At 35.9% G+C, this 21,759-nt stretch overlaps 1 protein-coding gene across 1 annotated transcript; it reads right to left on the bottom strand.

The window, feature by feature from the left end:
- Positions 1 to 8,073: 8,073 nt before the first annotated feature.
- On the bottom strand, positions 8,074 to 20,620 carry LOC135157244 (uncharacterized). The gene is made up of 6 exons (XM_064112214.1): positions 20,468 to 20,620; positions 17,516 to 17,699; positions 16,419 to 16,609; positions 15,029 to 15,238; positions 14,070 to 14,351; positions 8,074 to 13,515 (listed from the first exon to the last, which is right to left on the bottom strand). Exons 1-6 carry the CDS (start codon positions 20,580 to 20,582, stop codon positions 10,709 to 10,711), a joined length of 3,789 nt encoding a protein of 1,262 aa, XP_063968284.1. The 5' UTR covers positions 20,583 to 20,620; the 3' UTR covers positions 8,074 to 10,708.
- Between the last annotated feature and the right edge of the window lie 1,139 nt (positions 20,621 to 21,759).

Here is a 21,759-nt window from a genome sequence, read left to right as displayed (position 1 = left end):
GTGTTGTTACACGGTACATAAATTTACTGATCTTGAAATTTTCCCGTAATTCCCCATTAAGTTTATAACTCAATTTCGATGCCTGATACCTCAGGGGTTCACCAAAAAATCTATCCCTTGACTTAAATATACGTATATGATTACAAAATTTTATGAATGCTAACCAGCTGGGCTTTCGCTCTGACAAAAATATACAATCTACAAGGAGGTACATAACTTTTAATCAAGAAACCAACTTAAGATGCGAACTCTTACAGTCTTACAGTATCTGAATCTGGTGTCACTTATCATGTTTATAGAGAACCATGAATACAATTAGGATACATTTCTTGATTTTTACAGTGTATTTTACAAATTAAGTGGGGGTCTGTACTGAACATTGAAAAATATTTAAATTATAATAATTGGTGATTTTAATAATGACTTGTTAAAAGATTTTAATGTTTATGAAATAAATATGGTTTACTAGTTATATTCCCAAATATATAGACTCCAACTTACATCAGTTACGAGGTTACGCTTTCGATAACATATTTTTTGTTTATTTCTGGTCAGCAAATTATATAATGTCAATACCTATCAACCTTATTTCGCTTTACCTATCTGCTACTCAGGTGATAATGTAAAAAGTGCACGCTGTGGTGATCAGAACAAGCATGGGTGGAAATCTCTCCCAAAAGGTAGGGGGACACAGGGGCGGATCCATCCTTCGCCAATAGGGGAGGGGGGGGGGGCGGAAATTTGTTTCAGCCATATTTTCCCCGAAGATGATTTGTGTTTGTTTCTTTGACGGGGTAGTCCTCATTAGTCACTTCTTAGCTTTATCCTTATAAATTCATATATAATATCATAATCCTTATTTATATGATGCGAGCGCGAGCTAATTTTGGGGAAATTTTATGTATTTTTTCCTAAAATTTGATTATTCTGTGCAATGTTTGTTATCCTGAAAAAAATGTGTATGCAACTTAATAATTAATACGAACGCAAAGCGCAAGCAGAAATGAACTGATGGAAAAGATACCTGTTAAAGACTGCGTGCAGTTAGCATTTAACAATCAAATAATGCGAGCGCGAAGCGCGAGCTGATTTAAAAAAAATATTTTCACTTAAAGAATGGAAATTCTAAGCACTTTTTGTAACTCAAGCAGAATAGGTATATAAGTAGACAATTGATGCGAGCGCGAAGCGCGAGCGGAAAATTTCGAGATTTAGTCCTATAATATCTACTGAACGAGACACTCTATTCATGCTTTGTAAATCATGAAAAGGATGAGTATTAATAATGCGAGCGCAAAGCGCGAGCAGACAATTTGTATATACGTTTTGAACTGGTACCTGTTAAGGACTGCTTGCACTTAGCCATGAAGGCGTTACATATTTCAACAATCAAAAAATGCGAGCGCGAAGCGCGAGCTAAAAATTTCTAAAGAAAGAATGGAAAATTTTAATCATTTTTTGTAATCGTGAACAGGATAGCTATATAATTCAACAATTGATGCGAGCAGAAAAACAAATCGAGATTTAGACCTAAAAATGGGCCACTCTGTTCATGTTTTGTAAACAGCCATAGGCTGATCGAGGGCTTTTTACCGTGTTTAATTAAATAAATCAATCAAAATCAATGTTTTGTAAATCATGAAAAAGGATGAGTAATAGGGGGTCTTCCTACATTAATAATGCGAGCACAAAGCGCGAACAGAACATTTTTGATATTGTGATCTGAAACTGGATAATGATTTAAATAGAGAACAAGTTGAGTATTTGAATAAACATGCGCGAGCGTGTTTCACATTTAGACCGAGAATCTAGGCATTCTAAATACATCTTTAATCATGAAAATCATGAAACTTTGATATTCCGATCTGAAAAAAAGAGTCAATTACAGCTTTATATTTCAAGCACTTTGTAGGAAAATTGTAAGGTGGATATGGATCGCACTTTAAAAAAGAGCTAAAATTTTCATTATTATTACTTTGAGTTTTGACATAGGACCGGGACATCATTACGACATGTCATGAAAATTATGACTATCTTCCTATTCATCTTGCTAAGCGCGAAATGAAACAAAAGGGACAATTTGATTATTATATTAATATCATATTTATTAATGCCTAATGAGGGTGCGAAATCTGATGATATTATTGCATAAAAACTGGACATTTCACTTTTGTAATTATGAATAGGATGCATCAGTTAATATATTTTAAACCATTAATGCGAGCGCAAATCGCGAGCTAAATTTTTTGATAAACTGTCATGAAAAGGGGATTTTAAGTAGTTTGTTGTATAATCAATATTGAAACATATATAACTCGCCAATCAAAATGCCAGCGTGCAGCGCTAGCTGATACGTCTTGACAATCAGACCTGAAAAGGGATATTTTGAAAACTTTATGGAATACACAAAAATAATAGGTACCTGATAAATCAAAATTTGCGAGCACGCAGCGCAAGCAGCAAATGTTGATAAAATTAATCAGACCATAAAACTGACATTTTTACAGAGCACTTAAAAAAAATCAATTTGTAAATCACACAAGATAATGAAAGTTCGATTTCCGAGGGGAAATATGTTTTTGTATATTGACTTCCAAACTTGATATTTGAGCTCCATATTGAACAAGATATGTAAATCACCTAACAGGCAATGCGAGCGCGAAGCGCGAGCGAAAATTTTATATAGTGGCACGAAAGATTCTTTTTATTTTTCAAGTCTTCCCCTCATCTTATTTTATGCACTCGTCGTCCTTCTCTTCTTTTTCTTCTCTCTTTTCCCTCCTTTCTTTCTTTTTCCTTCTTTCTTTCCTTTTTTTCTATTTTTGCTCCGCCAATAGGGGGGGGGGGGGGGGGGCCCTCGGCCCTCCTGGATCCGCCTATGGGGACAAGGGGCGGGAAAATTTGACAAGCAAAAAAAAAGGTTATCATCCCAAAAGTACGGTCATCTCGTCCCAACTCGTCCCAAAATACATGTTTTATTTTGATTTAGAATGATGTATTTCTTACCATCATAAAAGACAAAAATAGTAGGGGGGACATTTGATATTGTGTCCCCCCTACTATTTTGAGTAGGGGGGACACGTCCCCCCTGGGATTTCCGCCCATGAGAACAAGTAAACATAACCGTTTGATTAACACTTTTTAGTATCAATCCTCTTGTTGAAAATCGTATTTTGGAATGAAGTCTACTGCAAATCATTTAGTATTATGACTTTTTAGACATACGAGTTTCTCCTTTGCAGTTACACTTTAATTGACACAAAGTGAAGTCACACCATCACAAATATACGTGAAGGCCTACATCCATGATCTCCTGATTACCATGTTATGAAAGCGTAAACAGTGGAGGAAGATGACACAAAGAAGAATGCGTTCTAATTTGAACCCATAGGTCCGTATTCTGAAGTCAGGTTTAAGTTAACTTAGACCACGATCTAACTCTCAGTGTGCTAAAATTATGGGGAGCCAAAAGTTCAAAATGTTTGTTTATATTGTATACTTCTTATGTTTACAATTTTGTATCCTTTTGCTTTCATAAGGAAAAAAAATACTTCAGTTATCATTCCCTGACAATTATGAACAATTTGGGTGTCATATGAATTAATAAATTGAATGTGTACTGTAAGGAATTTGTGCTCAAATTGGCTCTCTATAGTTAAACCACAACTTTAAACCAGGGTTTAATTTAAACCCGAGTTCAGAATACGGGCCATATAATAGCTGTATTTTTTCCTCACAAACCCCAGGTTGCACACGAGGTAAAATTTTTTATATTTGTTTTTGCTTTTTAATGGATAAACTTACCTCAAGAATTTATCTCGTGTCGCCCATGGGGAGTGTATTCCCATAACCTCCAAAACATGACCATCGACGATCTTCGTATTCTGTCTGATCTTCCGCGATGCTTTGATCACTTTCACAAACCTCGGCAGATGATTTGACAATTCCTTGACGGTCTTAAACCGAACCGAACTCCTATTTCCTTTCAGAGTCGAATACCTCTTCGAAAAGGGCTTCAAGCTGTCTTGGAACCCCAAAGGTGTACTGTACCGGACGCTGCCGCGTACGACCTCGAACGATATGGACTCCATCGACTTTGGAATGGCCAGGAAAGACGGCAGGTGGATTCCGTTGTATTCATCCATGTTCTTCAAGTGCTCCGCGGCATTGGATTTGAACTCGACAGTTGCCTGGACGATGTCGATGGTTTGAAGTCGGCTGAGTTTCATGATGTCGCCCGGTTGGATCTTGGTGGCGATGTATGGGTCGGACGACATCCCGGCACACTTGATCAGGATGGGTAGAAGTGGCGGGCTCCTCGAGACGATTTCTCCGATTTTATGTGTCGTGTCAACCCAAGTAAGGTCGGCGACTGTTGTCTCTTTTTCGACAGTTTTCGAGGCATTACTAAAGCGATGTGGAGTACCGTACAATGTCCGTTTATCTATCGTTTCCATAATTGTTTGTGATCTCGTTTACATCTATCAGCAAAGAGATTTTTTTTCAAATGTAACTTCGAAGCAATGATGAACTGGTAGTGATTTGTTCCGATGACTGTTTAATGACTTAGTGTTATTTATCACACACGTCGTTCCGAACAAAAACAAGCCCAGATAAATTTCCAAATTTTACATTCCGGTCGTCTGTGTCTCAATCACGTCAATGGTCGTTTCCAAAAAAAATCAGGCCTAAGTCCAAGCTTGACTCATAATGATGATTCCACAGAAACCTATATTAAGTATATATCGTCTGGCAATCATTGCATTATAGCATGGACCTATTACACTGATATGCTTGGCAGAAACTCTCTGATGATTCTGACGGCTTTAATTCAAGCATTCCTCGCAACTTTTTATCAGAAAATAATGAACGAGATATAATATTAACTTCATTGACCACAAAAAAACCCACGATAAACCTAGAACACAAAAAGCGATATGAACGATTTTTGCCTCCAAAGCTTCCTCTTCACTTCAGGGCACAAAATAAAACAAACAATCACACGAAAACACGCTTCTCTTTATGTCTGGATAAGGTGCATCTTCGTTTAGAAAGGACCGGGGTTGAATTTGGAAACCACAACAGGGGTAAGACCACTTTGAACAGAGTAAGACCGAGGGAAGGCAACGCGAAGTCGACATTATTTCACGGCGCTTCGTAATCAAATGAGAACGATTATGCATACCGTAACACATTATTTTAATCAAATTCGGTCGAAAGTCTTCCTTGTTCTATATCTGTCTCAGAGAGTAATATTGTCAGTTAGGCATACAAACTAAGAGTAGTTTCTATCATGTTGAAAGGGATATCCTTGACAGTCGAAACCAGCTTACCATCGCCAGAAAGTTTTTACTTTCATAAATGTAAATAGAAAGGGAGAAATACTCTTAAGAAGAGAGTGTTTATGTGTGGATGGTGGTATTAATCTTAGTGTATTTATTCAGCCACGGAACGGCATACAATATGCACCCCCCTTAGTGTGATTTATATCAGCGTATACATTTGTTACAGGAAAACTGTAACAAGATATAAAGTGGGATGACATTGTACAGGTATTGCAATTAAGTACCCCAAACCAGGGAATGACTGGGGAGAGTCCGACCAACCTTTGCAAACATTAATTAAGAACATGTATATAGCACCCTTAAGAGGAAGATCCCCCTGATGGGAAGTTGGTTGAAATACACGCATACAGTCAGTCGGCATGTCCCAAGAAAGTGGCTTCTTTCATCCAAGTGAAATTCATGACTAGTGAAGTTTTGCATATTTAATGAGCTTGATGCGGACCCAAACACCTCTTTTTATTCGGTCATTGCTGCCCTATAATTGGGCATCGAATTTCATGATTTTGGTATCATTGTAAAAATGAAGAAGAATAATTCTTTTAGGTCATGTGTTTGCATTTATTCAAAGATTTTGTAATATAGGTTAAACTTTTGATCTAAAATATGCTACAAAATAATTATTTTCACCTGATAAAAGCTATTTTTACACTTTATTTGTGTTTGAGCCCAAATTATTTTTAGATCATGATAAAGCTGAATATGTATGCTTTAACATGGTATAGGTTTCAAAATAAGAATTGGGTTAATCGGGTCAAGATCACACTTTTCATTGGCCAAGTACAAAAAGTAGCTTGAAAACAAGAATACTGCACTCTGATCTTGGTCAAAGAGACCACACACTGGCAAATTCCAACGGTTTAGTGCCTGGGTTCATGGGAAGGTCACACTTCCCATGTGGTAATCTCCTGCCTGTTGTTTTGTAAACCTTATCCAGCCAATCAGAACTCTGGATTTCATGCAACTACAAAATTTCAGAAATCTCGTCTTGTACCTTGGTGGGGAAAAGTGTGATCTTGACCCGGTTAAAAGGTGCCGCATACCAATAGTGACATTGTGAGGAAGTACAGAAGTTCAGCTTTATGGTGATATATATATCATTGAGGCTCAAAATGAAAAGTTTTGCACAAGTTGCAAAATATAACGGAGGAAGAAAAATCAGTTTTAAGGCACATTTTCAGGCCAGAAATTAACTTATTTATGAAAATATTGTATACAAAATAAACGACCAATATGAAAGAGTAATATTTACTCTATCTGATGGTGCAATGATATTTCATTTGACTTGAGGTTAAATCAGGTAAATTCTTAGAGAAAGAAAATCTCACGAATCACGAGATTTTGCAAGGAGGATTCAGCCACGAGATGATTTTGATTTTTGCTCATTAGCATAGGGACCTGCGGTCTGACTGCATAAAATCAGATAAAGATATTGGCGATGGTTTTATGAAAATACATGTACGTAACGTTATCGAATAGTGAAGTTATGACGTTTTAAAGTTTAACTCTGTAACCTCACAGACTAGCAGCTCTTCCATAATGTGGTATGATATACATTAAATATAAATTTTAAAAAAGTCAGATCATACTCTGAAGGTAAAAAAATGGAAGTGATTGTATTTGTGGGGTAGATACATCTTCAGACATACCACATCCCTTCTATATAAGCTACTTCACAAACCACTCAATAACCTAGCCCCAAAGTATTTGTCCGATTGTTTAGAAATTAATGTCCCAGATAGAAGAACTAGATCCTCTGAACACCCACTTAAATTAACATATCCAACGAAACGAGAACAAACCACTGTTGCTTCCTCAATGGAATGGACCAAACTCCCTTTCACATTAAGACAATCCCAAATAATTGAATTATTTAAAAGTCCTCAAATTTTTTATTGTTCTAAGCAACTGCCTTCATTTTATATGTTATCATTCTGTATTTTTTATGTATTAATTCGGTAAACTGAAATTGTGAGCACTTTGGGCCATTTTGGAAAAGCATGTTACGAATATTAGGTATTATTTGTATTACAGTATCATTATCATTTGAAAATAGATTTATATTCCATACTTTCAGTACGTATTTGTTACATAATTATGGAGAGGCAGAGAGCTGATCTCATATGACGTTGCATATCAAAACTTTAAAAGATGAAAATTCTTAATATCTTTGATGGATTTTCACAAACTTATCGTCAAGATGTACTTCCACTGTAATTTTCGTCACACATATATAGCACCCTTCATTTGAGCTATTATACTAGTAACCACATAACAACTCTCTATAAAAAAAAATCTTTCAGCCGCCCACCCCACTCAGAATCCATCGTTCACCTTTGTTAGACTACATACAATTTTCATATGACAACCTCCAAATGCACAATTGTACATATAAATATAGACTGTACAAAAGTGTTCTTTTTACCTCAATTCATCCTTACCCTCTATCTTTATTTCCCCTATTACTTTCTACTTGTAGCTCTGGGTTAAATTATTATCTGTTCTCAATTACACACACAATTTTCTGTTATTAGATTTATACTTGAAATTTCCATCTGTTTATGTTCAGGATTTGTATTTTCCATTTGTATTGTATATATGCTTGTATTTTGTTTTGTTTTGTGTTATACAGGGCCCCCAAGTACAACAGTATTTGACTACTGATGGGGTTACCTTGTATAAATAATACCAAATAAATAAATAAATAAAGATACACAACTGACAATGGCGTTTTAAGCAAGAATATAATATATTTCCTACATTAGGTTCCAATGATTTGATCTTTAAGGGCCAAGTCCATCCTAGTAAAAAAAAAAAAAAAGCAAAACAACTTGAATAGAACGATGATAATGTTAACATTCCTCAATTTGTGATGTAAAATAAAAGATAAGAAAGTATGATATACACCGGTACACATTTTGGTTATTTTCACAGAACCGTTCCACAACACAGTCGATAGTATGCATACATCCGATGTAATAAGATTTCCAGCATTAAAGATAAATTCCAGTTTTGGTAACGATCTCAAAATGACTTTTTACAGAATCTAATATAATGACCACCCAAGTGTCTGTTTGTATGAATAAAAAATATGTGCCAAAGGATTCTGGAAGAAATTGTGTAATTGCTGAGAAATAAGCAAAATAAGCGCGGATTCGGTCACTTCCGTCGGGTCTTTATTCCAGTAATAATAATACACTGTCCCACGTGTGCCTATCTGTGTTGGAGATCTTCAGTGTGAACATTTTTCAGCGTAGATTTCAAGATTTCACAAAGTTCAGTTTATGTAACTGTACCAGATCTAGATCCTCGATGATATACTGACAATTAAGCCTGGTTTTACAGACTTTCTCATGAAATCAGTGTTTACTGCAACTACTGGCATTTCTCTTTAAGCTTGTTCCATTTTTCAACTTATTGTTGGGGTGGACTTGACCTTTCATAAATCCTTATCTCATCTCGAGATATTAACAATACAATAAGTTATACATGTATAGAAGAGAGAGAAAAAAGTCTCTAGATCTTGTAACTTACAAGGTGTTTTTTACTATTTATTTCAGATAAAGAAAAAAAAAAAGAATTTTGTACAAAGTGTATAAAAATAATGCACTGCTTGAATATTATTCAATAGCTACATGTCAGCCACATAAGTAACATGTGGGTTACACCCTCAGTCCATTTGAAAATTCAATTATCACAGACTTGTACATGTAGGCCTGCCAATCTTGGATAGCGTGGTACTGGTATGAGTTACAAGTCAGCAAAAATTCGTTTTTATAGACATATATATTCTATAAAGTCAAAAAGGGGCCTAAGCTTTCGATCCTAGCAGAATCTTCGTCGAAGGCAAAATATATATATATTCTGATAGCATGATAATCAATGTGTTCCTATACATGTACAGTGTTATGAATATTAGGAATTATGATTACTTGATATTCAATTCTATGAATATGAAACTGGCTACATGAATACCCTGGAAGTTTGAATAGGAGTGATTATAGTTGTACATATATAAAAACACTGTATCTCAATAAATAATTGTCCATATAGAGACAAGCAAATCCATATAAAATATATTTACAGATTAAAATGCAATCCAAGGTGGCAGAAGGAACAGCTGCACTATCAAAAGCGAAGCCCATCTTTAATTGTTTTTGTTTATTAACATTGTGATGTTTACATGTAGCCGACATGTAAAAGAAAATAAAACAAATATAAGAAAGGATTGATCAAAATATAATTACCATAATATTACACATTTTATAATAAATATATCAATTCTGAAGCAATTAATTACCGTAAGTGCTTTACTCTACAATACAAATCTTTTTAAAATATTTAAAAAAAATATGAAAATCAATGCACTTCCACTATCATTGTCATTATTAGACGATATGAAAAAAATTGTATGTTCAGAAAAAAGTTAAAATCAATAAGATTTACATATGGTACATACATGTAATTGTCATGAAACCCCAAAACCCAGTGTTGCATACACATACATATTCATTAAAAGTATATCATACTTTTCATTAAACTTTACATCAAATACAATTAATAAGGTTTTGTCCAAATAATACATGTAGTAGCTCATTTTATACATCATATGAAATTGAAAAGTTGAAAAAAAAAAAGACAATCTAATTTCCCAGTTCCAAGGTAAGCTATACGTACATGCTTTATAGAACTATAAAATAAGAAACTCCATGATTATAGTGGTGAAGTCCAGTGCTCACTTTCACAGGATTCTGATAGTCAATACTGAGTTTATACTGGAAATAAACAGGAATACAGCAAAAGGTAAAACGCTTGTGAAGCTAAGATTTGCTACATAATTTACATATTTTACATAATTAATAGATCTACATGTATATATAGTCAGCCATGAATACCATTGAAGGGTAATATTCCTTTATTACAAATATATAATACACATTACGGAAAATAAAGAGATACAGTATGAGGGGAAAGGCAGAATGAAAAATATGTATTGGAGTAAAAAAAAAAAAAAACCCTCCAATATGAGATCAAACTTTTACACTGGAAAAAGTCTTAGGATTAGGAAGTTAATCCAAAGCATTTGGGCCCTTTGGTATAAAATGTGTGCACAAAACACTTATTTTCTTTGGAAGAAAACATATTATGTGTAGTACGTCATGTAAAAATTTGATTTTGTATTCTTGTTTGGATGAAAATTGGAATCCATGTATAACACAATTTATTAATGCTCAAAGAGTGGTTTCCAACTTTCAACAAATATAGAGTAACTACATATTTATTCAGATTTTTGCTATCTACTCATTTCCAAAGGCAAATATCATGTTTTTTTTTTTTTTTTTTTTTTTGGGGGGGTGGGGGGCATCCTATTTGCTTGGACTGTCGAAATGTGCCACATTAGCTGCGACCAAATTAGTTGGGATTCTGTCAAGTGATCTCCTGGGAGGTTTCTTGCCAGTGGAACTACCTAGTTTTTCCTGCTTTAGTCTACTCACTGTGCCCTTCACTGTGCCTTGTTGAAATCCCCTGTTCTCTTTACCAACTTGAGAACCTTTAACTGGTGAGATGTGATATGTACCAGTCTTTTGCAGACTGCGGGAATACATGACTGGATTATCTGTATTCTTTTGAGGGGAGGTGTTCTTGGCCCGTAAGACTGGTGCATAAGCTCTACTCTCATTGCATCTGGAACTTGACAGTGTAGTTGGAGATGATGTGGGTGTTCCACCACCCATGATCTTTGGTGAATGGTTTGCAATGCCTTGTGAGAAGCCATTTAAAGTCTTTGGATGTAATATTACACCCTTTTTGTTTTGCTGTTTATCTACCAGTACAGGCTTTTCAACTTCAACCCTTTCTCCTACATGCCCTAATGGCTTGTCAATACCTAAATTGGGGTTTTCTTTGTCTGCATGTACAGTATCTAAAGCTTTCTCCAAACTGTGGTTGTCACTTGGGTGGGGCTCAAGATCCAAGTGTCTTGAAATTGATGGAGAGGACTCTGTCTTGTTTTCGGACAGTCCCCTGGACTTAATACTCAAAGCCCTTTTGAGTTTGCCTTTCAGGTTAGCTATTGGCGTCTTCTCCTGTCTGTTTTCATGTTCTTTATCAGAGCAATCTTTACTTGAATTACCCTTTGTCAGACTAGAACCCTGAGGGCCGGTATCCGATGGGACACTCCCTTTCAGGCTGCGAACTCTCTTAAGATTGTTTTTTCCAGCAGGACTTCGAACTTGGAACCCATTCCCGACACCACCAAGGCCCCCTTCTCCCGTTACCACAGGACTGTCTTTCCCACTCAATGAAGAACAGGATGTAACAACATTGTCCGCTTTAGAGGAGAGGGGACTGGATGATCTACAACTACATGTACTGGTGCACTGCTCTTTAGGAATATCAGTTTCACATAGATCTATGTTATACCCCTTCTGTTGCTGATTCATCTTGTTTTCTCTCCCTAAACTAAGCTTGTCAGTATTTTTGCAATCTAAGCTACTTGTATGTTTGCCAATAATATTGTGATCCTCTTTTGTTTTGCTATTACTTGTCAAAAGAGAAGCAGTGCATTGTAAATCTTGTGACGTTATTTCATGAACAAAGCATTCCGACTCGGTTGGATCTACTGCTATCCCTTTGTTATGATTCCCAGTAGGCATTTCATCATGGACAACGTGAGAAGTAATTTTACATCCTAATACAGGCATGGTCTTATTAGAGCCTTTATCAAGCATATCCGACTTATATGTCATGTAATCAATCCTTGTACCTACTTTCTCTTTCGCTTTAAGCAGATCCTTTTCAAGTGCTGCACGCAACCCTGTAGAAACAACGTGAATATCTGTCTTGTGATCAAGAGCACTATTTTCATACACAATTGGAATTGATGGCTTTTCTTGGTTTTGAAAGCACTCTTTGTTTACGACCTGATTGTCTTTAGAGTCCTGAAGTGGTTTTGTCCTTTCAAAATCCCTAGGCATATCAGTTTTGAGATGTTGGAAATTTAAAGTTTCACTATCATTTTTTACATCATCACTAGCATGTATCAGTTTGCATTCAGTTTCCACCATGTCACTTTGTGAGTGATGTGACCTTATCTTGAGATTTTGTTCCCTACTCATATGCCTATCTTTGGTGCTAATACTTGGTAAAGCACGTGATTCAATCACAGTTCTTGATCTACAAACATCTCCCACACTTAAGCCATCTTTTACATACTTACTTGTCACAGTAACCCTTTGCGCTCCCATATTACAATAGGCACTGCTATCAATAACATTCTGAACTGGTTTACCATGTAACATTGCATCGCTTGTCTTTAATTGGGTCTTTCCGGGCATCTTACTGGGATCATCAAACTTGAGTTTCCGCTTAGAGTTCCTACCAGGGTGGTCATGGCGACGAATCCCCAGAATGCTGTCATAGATCTGCTGGGCTTCGTACGCAGTCATGATCTTGTTGGGTGAGTCAGTGATCTCTGGCATCTGCTGGAGGTCCGGCGAGAAGGGAATTGGTTCAACATGCATTCTTGATATGTCTGATGATGGTTCATTTGAGAGATGGTTCTTATCAAGAACACTGCCAAGTGATTGTGACATGTTCCCTGATTTTGTTCCAGCACTTACCAGTGAATGATTTGTAAGGCGGGAGTGATCCCTCCAGTCGTCATACTGTTGGACGAGGTCCACTTCAAACCCTGAAACATCACACCTGAAAGATGGCAACTGAGAAGCATTCATCAAGGCGGAAGCTTTCCCTGCATTACTCTTATCAAGGTGCACTGTCACAGACTTTTCCTCATTGTAGCACATGCAGCTCTCGCTTTTACTTTTTCTGAAATCACCATTCCCCATCACATGGTCTTGACCTTTGACCTGACTTGATCTCTGGGGTGGGCCATCCTCCTTGTTAATGGTTATGCTAGTTTGTGACAAAGGTACAGCGAGTGGGCTATTTGCATCATCATTATGATTCACATCGCTGTGTTGTGTTGGAGATGTTGAGTGGCCATGACAATAAAGTTCTGGGGAGAAGAGGACTGCATGGCTGGATGAGGGTGACATGGATGGTGTAGTGTTAAGAGATCCAGAAGGCTCTTTCTCCGGTTTTGGCCCACAGAGAGTGAAGTCATTTCGAGGATGGAGATATCGGTAATAAAGAACCATGCTGGCAACACCTAGAGAAGAAAGGACATACCAATATCAAACAATAAATATACATGTATTGTATCTCTGTGTCAAGTTTGAAATTAAACCTTTTAAAATCCTAGAAATATATATATATAAATCAATAAAGATGATTAATATCCCTGCCCTTATTACAACATATGAGAAACATAATCAATGATAACACTTCAAAGTAAAACAAAAATAAATTAAAATAAAACAGAAAAGAAAAGAAAACTATTCACAAATTGTCCCCAGAGGCCAAAATCAAAGCATTTGTGTTTTTCCCCTTTCTTTTGAATTTGAAGTGGACTGTAAAATGCAATATCACAATATTCAGTCTTTCACACTCACCTGAATAAAAATATTGTTTTATCTCAGAATTTAAAAAAAAATCAAATTTCAATCATGTACTATTTTTACCTTGCAAATGAATCTTTAAAGTGTTTATTATCTTACAAAAAATTTAGTCTGCTGAAAGCATTATGAAAACGGTGACAGAATATGATCCCCATAAAAGTTGCTTGTCCAGTTGTCCTTATTCATAGTTAAGAGTTGAACTTACCAATACCATAGCCGCCAAACACGATGGTGAACCCAGCCACATTGTACCACTCTCCAACGGTACGGAAATTGAACCACACCAGAAGTAACACCGTGTTCTCAACGAACATTGTGAAATAAAAGACCAGGACTCTCTTCCGAGACTTGCCCTCCTTGAGATTGAAGAAGCAGAAGACATAGATGGTAGCAACGACACAGTTGAAGAGACGTTCCTCCAGAGGGTTGGTGCAGAAGTCCGTCTTCTGAAGATGGACCCAAACTAACATGCCTATCCAATGAATACCTATAAGCAGAAGACATTGGAGAAAGAGGATTATAATTAAAAGGTTTTTTTTTATACAGACAACCAATGGGGTGTTCTGGAATAAATCTGCAGGAGCACAGAATTTCTGACAAGAAATAAAAAGATATTTCATTTAATTTATTTCACATTAAAAACCAATACACACAATTACAAAAGAAAAAAAAAGAAATTACTCCATGTACATATAAAAGAGAGAGAGAAAAAAAAAACATACAACAAAATAAAAATACGATGGTAAATAATGTGACCAGGGCTAGAAAACGCAGAGCTTATCGAGTCTAGCCCCGGCATAGGTCACCATCATTTACAGAACCACTTTCCCGCAGTGGGTACAACTATCAGGCTAAATAAATGAACAGCATAGTTCTATACACTCTGTCATATCCTGATCATCCCTGTCCCTGCAACTACCAAGGTCCTGCCATGATCCTGATATTTTACTAGTCTGAGGGGGAAGGGATGACCTCAACGATTTGCCTCAACGCCCCCTTATTGGCCTTTGGTATTTATCGTGCCCTTTAAACATTTTCTCCACTTTTGCTGTAATGAAGAAAAGTGCCTATCATAGAAAAGTACCCTTGCTCTGAAATTAAAAAAATCTTAAAATACAAAACCACCTAACATGTGACTTTATTCACAGGTTTATTCTCTCTTACCGACAGCTAGAAAGATGTAAGCTTTGAAGACTGAAGCAAAGAGAACAAGTGCCATGACCCTAGAAGAAATCATCCCAATTCTCCAAATGGTCTGAAGGACAAGGCCTGGCCAAGATACAATCTTCTTGTCTCGGCGAACCTTACGATGAGCTCGGCTATACGCTCCGAGAGCCCAGCACAGGGAGAAGAGAGAAACCGCAGCTGATGTGCCTGATAAAAAGGGTTAAAAAATAAAGTCAGTAAAATAATATTTGAAGGGCACTTTATACAAGTGTTTCAAAGCATACAGGAGGGCTTTTAATAGAGGGTTAGGCAATTAAAATCTAACACCTTGGTGTCTAATCGTAAGCAACACATTATTGTTGAAGTCATATTTTCTTCGAAAAGCCTGTGGTAGAACATCTTCACCTGAATACTTTGTGGGTGGAGCCTTTTTTATGGCAACCTTTCTTCAGGCTTTCACCAAGATTTTGATTTTATTCAAGTGTTTATCTAGTAACAGATGGTAAGCAACTAAGCATCACCCATCGTGGAAAATAGATTTACTATCTCACTCGTCTCAACATTTATTTATTTTTAATACTCTCTATGATGCCTAAAGATACAGTAGTACTAGTATGCCCTTAAAGGTCAAGTCCACCCCGAAAATTGTTGATCTGAATGGAGAAAAATCAAACAAGCATAACACTGAAAATTTCATTGAAATCAGATGTAAAATAAGAAAGTTATGCCACTTTAAAGGTTCACATGTATATTTTTCACAAACAGTTATATATGCACAACTCAAGGATATGCAAATGAGCGAGTCAATTATGTTCCTCACTAACCTTTTCTTTTGTTTTTTGTTTGAATTATACAATATTTCAAATTTTGCAGATTTGACAATAAGGACCAACTTGACTGAGCCACAAAATGTTTTATAAACAACATGATAATTCCACATGTTCAGGGAGGAATAAAACTTTGTTTTACTGGACAGTGAGGAGAAAATTTGAATATTTCCTAATTCATTTAGTAAAATACAAAAAGTGAGAAGATGACATCATCAGTCTCCTCATTTGCATACTGACCAGGATGTGCATTTAAACTACTTTGTGAAATTAAGCAAAACTTTTGATGAAATTTTCAGTGAGTCTTATGCTTGTTTGATTTTTATCTTTTTATTCAAATCAAGTTTTTGTGTCCTTTTAACAAGAATATATACATGTACTGAGGAACAGTTCAAAGTAGAAAGGCGAGTGTCGTGATACAAAAATGAGAAGGGAGAATAGCGGAAAGGATTATTCATGAAGAAAAAAGGAAGAAGAATACAAAAGCAATATCGAAAGTAAAATGTGCATCAATATGGAGAGGAAATTGTTGATCAATCTTTGTAAAAGTTTAATTATACCTGTCCAAAAGTTTTCATCCTGGGTTGCCACCATGATGTAGAGCTGCAGAACGACTTGGGGAGCGGACTCCATGAAGGATTCAAAGAGCCTCAACATGCATACATCACTCTGCTGGTAGAAGAGACGCTCAAAGTCCAGGGGATCTCTTGTTTGCCGAGCTTCGATGCCAGTAGAAAACAGTATCACGTACCTAATAATAATAACAATCCGCTTTTATATAGTGCTTAATTATAATACATCGAAATGACGTGTCTAAGCCCTCTACAGATATATTATTACCCCGGTCATCGGATTCAATCAGTCATTCCCGCACACAATGTGTTCACATCCTCCACTCCCTGGGGTGTATTCCAGTCAGTCGCCGATGAAGCGCACACAGTACTGGACAAGCTACAATGACTTTCACATCCTACCGTGTACCCATTTAGCACCTGGGTCGAGAGTGGCAAAATGTTGATTAACGCCTTGCCAAAGGACGCCAGACCGCGGTGGGATTCGAACACACGACCCTCTGTTTACAAAGTGAGAGTCAGAACCACTACACCACGGCTCCTCCACAGCTGAGGAAAATTATTACATCAAAGCAAGAGATAGGAAAATATAGGAAGTTATATTGAAATAAATTACAGGTTTGGTGTTCCATTTCATCAGGAGATGGAAAGAAAAAGAAGGAATACTGATCAGCAGAGATTGGGTTCCATGACATTTGCTCCAGCAACAATTGCTCCACTGTAAACTAAATTTCATACACTGATAGATCAAACAACTTTAACCCTGGATTAAACACTATACCCTATCCTAAACTAAAGTTTCTAAACCTAACCCTATACCTAAGTATAAAAACCCTATTGCAACCCTAACTCTAGATATCTTACACAAAATAAAGCCCGGAGCACTTGTCGCCTGAACAAATGTTGTGTGACTAGATATAGACCGAAGCCGCACATCTACCTTTGAACCAAAACTTGATTGAATTTTTCAACTTTTCATTCTTAATTTCGTATTACTTTAGACCAACTTCACAAAATCTACCAGACCCCTGTGTCGACTTCCCCTTGAAAAGCAAACAAAAATGTATCACAGTCTACTACTTTACCTGTGCAAGGGTCCAAATTGAAGGATGTGTGTGATCCACTTCAGGCTGGACATGTCATCATCCACCAGATACCATCTGATGCTAAACACTTGCAGGATGATTGACGGAATCACAACAAAACTTAGGGTGAGGGCGCCCCATACCACATCTCCTCCAACAAAGTACTTACATGTTACAATAAGGTCTGAAAGGAGAGAAGAAAAAATGTTAACAGGTTACATGTTTGTCAATTGCCCCCCACAGTCAGATAACAATTTTGATTTTCAAACTTGATTTAGCATAGCAGGCGATAACGTTATGGCAGACTTATTTTATTTAGATCATGATTTTTTCCCTTGTACATGTATCTTCCTTTAGGGGGCCCTAATCATGTCTAACATTCATCCTCTACTGCTGGAATGTCAGTCACTGATCCGATACAATATGTACATGTAGTTCACAATTGATCAACACCCGCCACATTCGTATTATACAGAATTATAATGGATGGCTACTAAATGACTTGTGCTAAAATGTCCATCTTGGTTGTGTCATGTTTGGAAGGAACCTTGATGTTTCCCTGAAATATGAACAAAAGGGAGAAGCTAAAACCACTGTAGGAATTAACGATATATATATATATACAGTGCGTCCTAGAAAAAACGAAACCCAGATTAAGCGATGATTTATCATAACTTAATCACAAATACAATAGACAAATGACCTACCAATGTAAAGCTTAGAATCTCCTCTTTCATCTGATATTACTTAGATTATTCTTCATTCACGCATGAGTGAGCAAAAACAATTTGAAGAAAGGATATCAAAAACTCATTTGAATTTCAAAAAGAAAATCACATGCCTAAAAAGTTCAATATCTGCTCTTTTATTTGATACCTTAATCACAAAAAATGGTCAAGAAGTAAAAAAGTTATGTTCCCTCGAAACAATGCTTGTATTTCCATAATTTCATTAAATAAACGTGTTTTCACCGATTTCCACAGAAGCTATCGCATGGTTAACAAAAGACTTAATGCATGGCTGATCGTCAACAAAACGGAATGTCAAGTGAGTTTGAACGCTAGCCTGTAGAACCTCTTCATTTTATGAAAGTATTGAAATTCAAGCCTTATTTCAATTTTCAAATAACCAGAACTTTTTTATTTCTTGACCATTTTCTGTAATTGAGGTATCAAATTAAAGAGCAGTTATTGAACTTTTTAAAAATTTGGTTTTCTTTTTGAAACCCAGATACAGCCCGCCAAATGACTTCTTGGTATCGCCTCTTCAAATTGTTTTTGCTCACTCATGCGTGATTGAGAATTAATCTAAGTAATTTCAGGTGAAAGAGGAGATTCTAAGCTTTACAATGGTAGGTCATTTGTCTATTGTATTTGTGATTAAGTTATGATAAATCATCGATAAATCTCGGTTTCGTTTTTTTTGGGACGCACTGTATATCGTTATATATATATATATATATATATATATATATATGTGGGACTACATATTGTGGTCCCATGTGTAGACTTTCATGTAGGGAGATAAGTTAAAGGAATGGTCCGGGCTGAAAATATTTATATCTTAATACATAGAGTAGAATTCACTGAGCAAAATGCCGAAAATTTCATCAAAATCGGATAACAAATGATAAAGTTATTGAAGTTTAAAGTTTAGCAATATTTTGTGAAAACAGTCGTCATGAATATTCATTTGGTGGGCTGATGATGTCACATCTCCACTTTCGGTTTTCTTATATTATTACATAAAATCATAATTTTTTCATTATTTCATACTTGTGTGAATAATATGTCTCCCTTATAATGAAATAAGTTGCAGCAATAAATATCTAATGCACTAAATCAGTTGTCATTCCAATTTTTCTACTTCTTGGAGGAAAAAATTTGAATAAACCTCATTTCATTTCATTTAATAACATACAAAAGAACAAGTGGAGATGTGACATCATCAGCGGATCAGCCCACCTAATGAATATTCTTCATGACTGTTTTTCCCAAATATTGCTAAACTTTAAAATTCAATATTTAACTTTGTTATTTGTTATCCGATTTTGATGAAATTTTTGGCATTTTGCTCAGTGAATTCTACTCTATTTATTAAGCTATAAATACTTTCAGCCCGGACCATCCCTTTATTAACATCAACTGAAAATGATCTTTTAGAGTAAAAAATGAAATAGGCCTAAATAGTAAATGATACACATGTATTCTTCATTTTCTTGATCTAAGGTGTCTACATATGTTAATAAAAACAATTTCAAGAAATTATGGAAAATACTTGCTATTTCAAGTGTGAAATTTCACCAACATTTTGGCCGGTTTCAAAAGGGTGCAAATGTAAAATCGTTGTATTCGTTGTTCGTCGATATATATTTATATACGCGAATTGAATCGGAGTCGCCGATCGAAACATTGGAATCTGATCTGCTCAATTTTCTGCACAAATGAGACGAAAACTAGGTAGGCCTAAAACTGATAAATATTTTCGCAGATACGATGCTTAGAAAATCAGGTGGTCGATAATTAAGGGGTAGTTCCATTAACCATTTGTACTAATAGTAATAATAGATCTAGTGACTAGTCACAACTCACACCACCATGACCACAGCCCAGGGCCAGGCACAAGCATGACAAGTATTAACAATAACATGAATCAAGCTCATCTTCATCTAGATCATCTTAATTTTATGTTTGGTGTTATAATCGCGTACAAATTGACCTAACACCAACACCAAAAGGTCAACACTGAACTTGAAATCTCCCACTCCCAGTGGCAGTGCAGTGAGCGAGTGGACCCAAGCCGCCGTCAAGCGACCGCAGGTCTACGCGCCGGGCCGGGCGGGTCGGGGGTGGGCGCGGGGAGGCCTTTCAATATCCAGGCAGCACTCGGCAGTCAGACTCTAAGTTAAGTTCTAACTTAAAATTACAAAAAAATAATATGATCTAAACGAACCAGTCACAAGATCGGCAACGATAAGTCCCATTGAAATGAGAACAAAAAGAGCATCCAAGACATTGAAAGTACTGCTTTTGAAAGGAGATTCTTCATCCTCCTCTTTATTCCCCATTTTTAGCTATGTCGAGAATTTGAAATACCCGGTATACTACTATAGCACTATAATAGCAGCGATATCAGTAGAGGGCGTACTGCAAGCTAAGGTGAATCGATCTCGTTTTACAATGATTTAATTATTATTATCATTATCATTATTATTATCATCATTATTATCATTTTTATCATTTTTATCATTAGTATCATTTTTATTATCATTATCATAATCATAATCATTATCATTATCATTATTATTATTATTATTATTATTATTATTATTATTATTAATTATTATTACTATTATTATTATTATTTATTATCATATTTGATTGTTATCATTATTATGTATAGTATAGTATAGTAATAGTATTTTATTCAAACCAAATCAAACACAAACATGGTGGTATCAGCATAACATCATAGAACTCAGAATGACAGATTTGGGACCCCATCAGGCCTACAGTATAAATTAAAGAAAACAAACAAACAAATAAATAAAAATTCGGCATTTCAACAAAGATCACGTTACAAAGCAAATGAGTACAATGAGGGAAGGAACAACGATATACACAGTTTACTAGTCCAGGTTGCCTGGGGAAAAAAGTAGGGTCTAAAACAAATGTAGCTCGCAGGCTTTCCTTCGACCAATATAATTATATAGGTAACAAATCAAATGAAATACTAGCATTTGGAGATAATGTTAAATAGAAAAGAATCTTGAACACTAGATTGAAATTGATGAACGTCGGGTTAAATAAGTGTGTGTATATTGAAAAAGCAAGGTTATCAGTTCCATAACTTTACACTTTTGATATAAAACTAGAGGTAGCCATTTTCACGTTTAATGAAATATAAATTAAAGTACATGTCAAAGCGATGCTGATTAGGGAAATTAAGTGTTTTTTACTAATTAAAAAAAAAGTTTAAAGAGTCATAGAATTGGCAATTAATCCAATAAGAGTGTGTACAATTATAAAATTACAAGCTGTCTGCCACTCCCTCGTTTATAGTCCGGCAGCCCAGGAAGTTTATTCAACCGAAAGCCGGACAAGCAAATGACCCCATAGCTGGATGGCATGGACCCTGAAGTTTACAAAAATGCATTGCTGCCGGGTTCTATCCGTGGTCTTCCCTCCGAAATGACGTAATATATGACGTCACTACAAAATGGCCCTATTTCACAATTTTTTAGA

Source organism: Lytechinus pictus, chromosome 17, assembly GCF_037042905.1.
Source record: "Lytechinus pictus isolate F3 Inbred chromosome 17, Lp3.0, whole genome shotgun sequence".
Classification (NCBI taxonomy): domain Eukaryota; kingdom Metazoa; phylum Echinodermata; class Echinoidea; order Temnopleuroida; family Toxopneustidae; genus Lytechinus; species Lytechinus pictus.
The sequence above is the reverse complement of the archived record's forward strand: the minus strand, read 5'-3'. Positions and strand labels throughout refer to the sequence as shown.

Coding starts and splice junctions, on each gene's coding strand:
- LOC135157244 (XM_064112214.1), bottom strand. CDS start 20,582: ATGGGGAATAAAGAGGAGGATGAAGAATCTCCTTTCAAAAGCAGTACT. Junction 14,352..15,028: donor TTACATCTTTCTAGCTGTCG/GTAAGAGAGAAT, acceptor TTCTGCTTATAG/GTATTCATTGGATAGGCATG. Junction 13,516..14,069: donor GTTTGGCGGCTATGGTATTG/GTAAGTTCAACT, acceptor TTTCTTCTCTAG/GTGTTGCCAGCATGGTTCTT.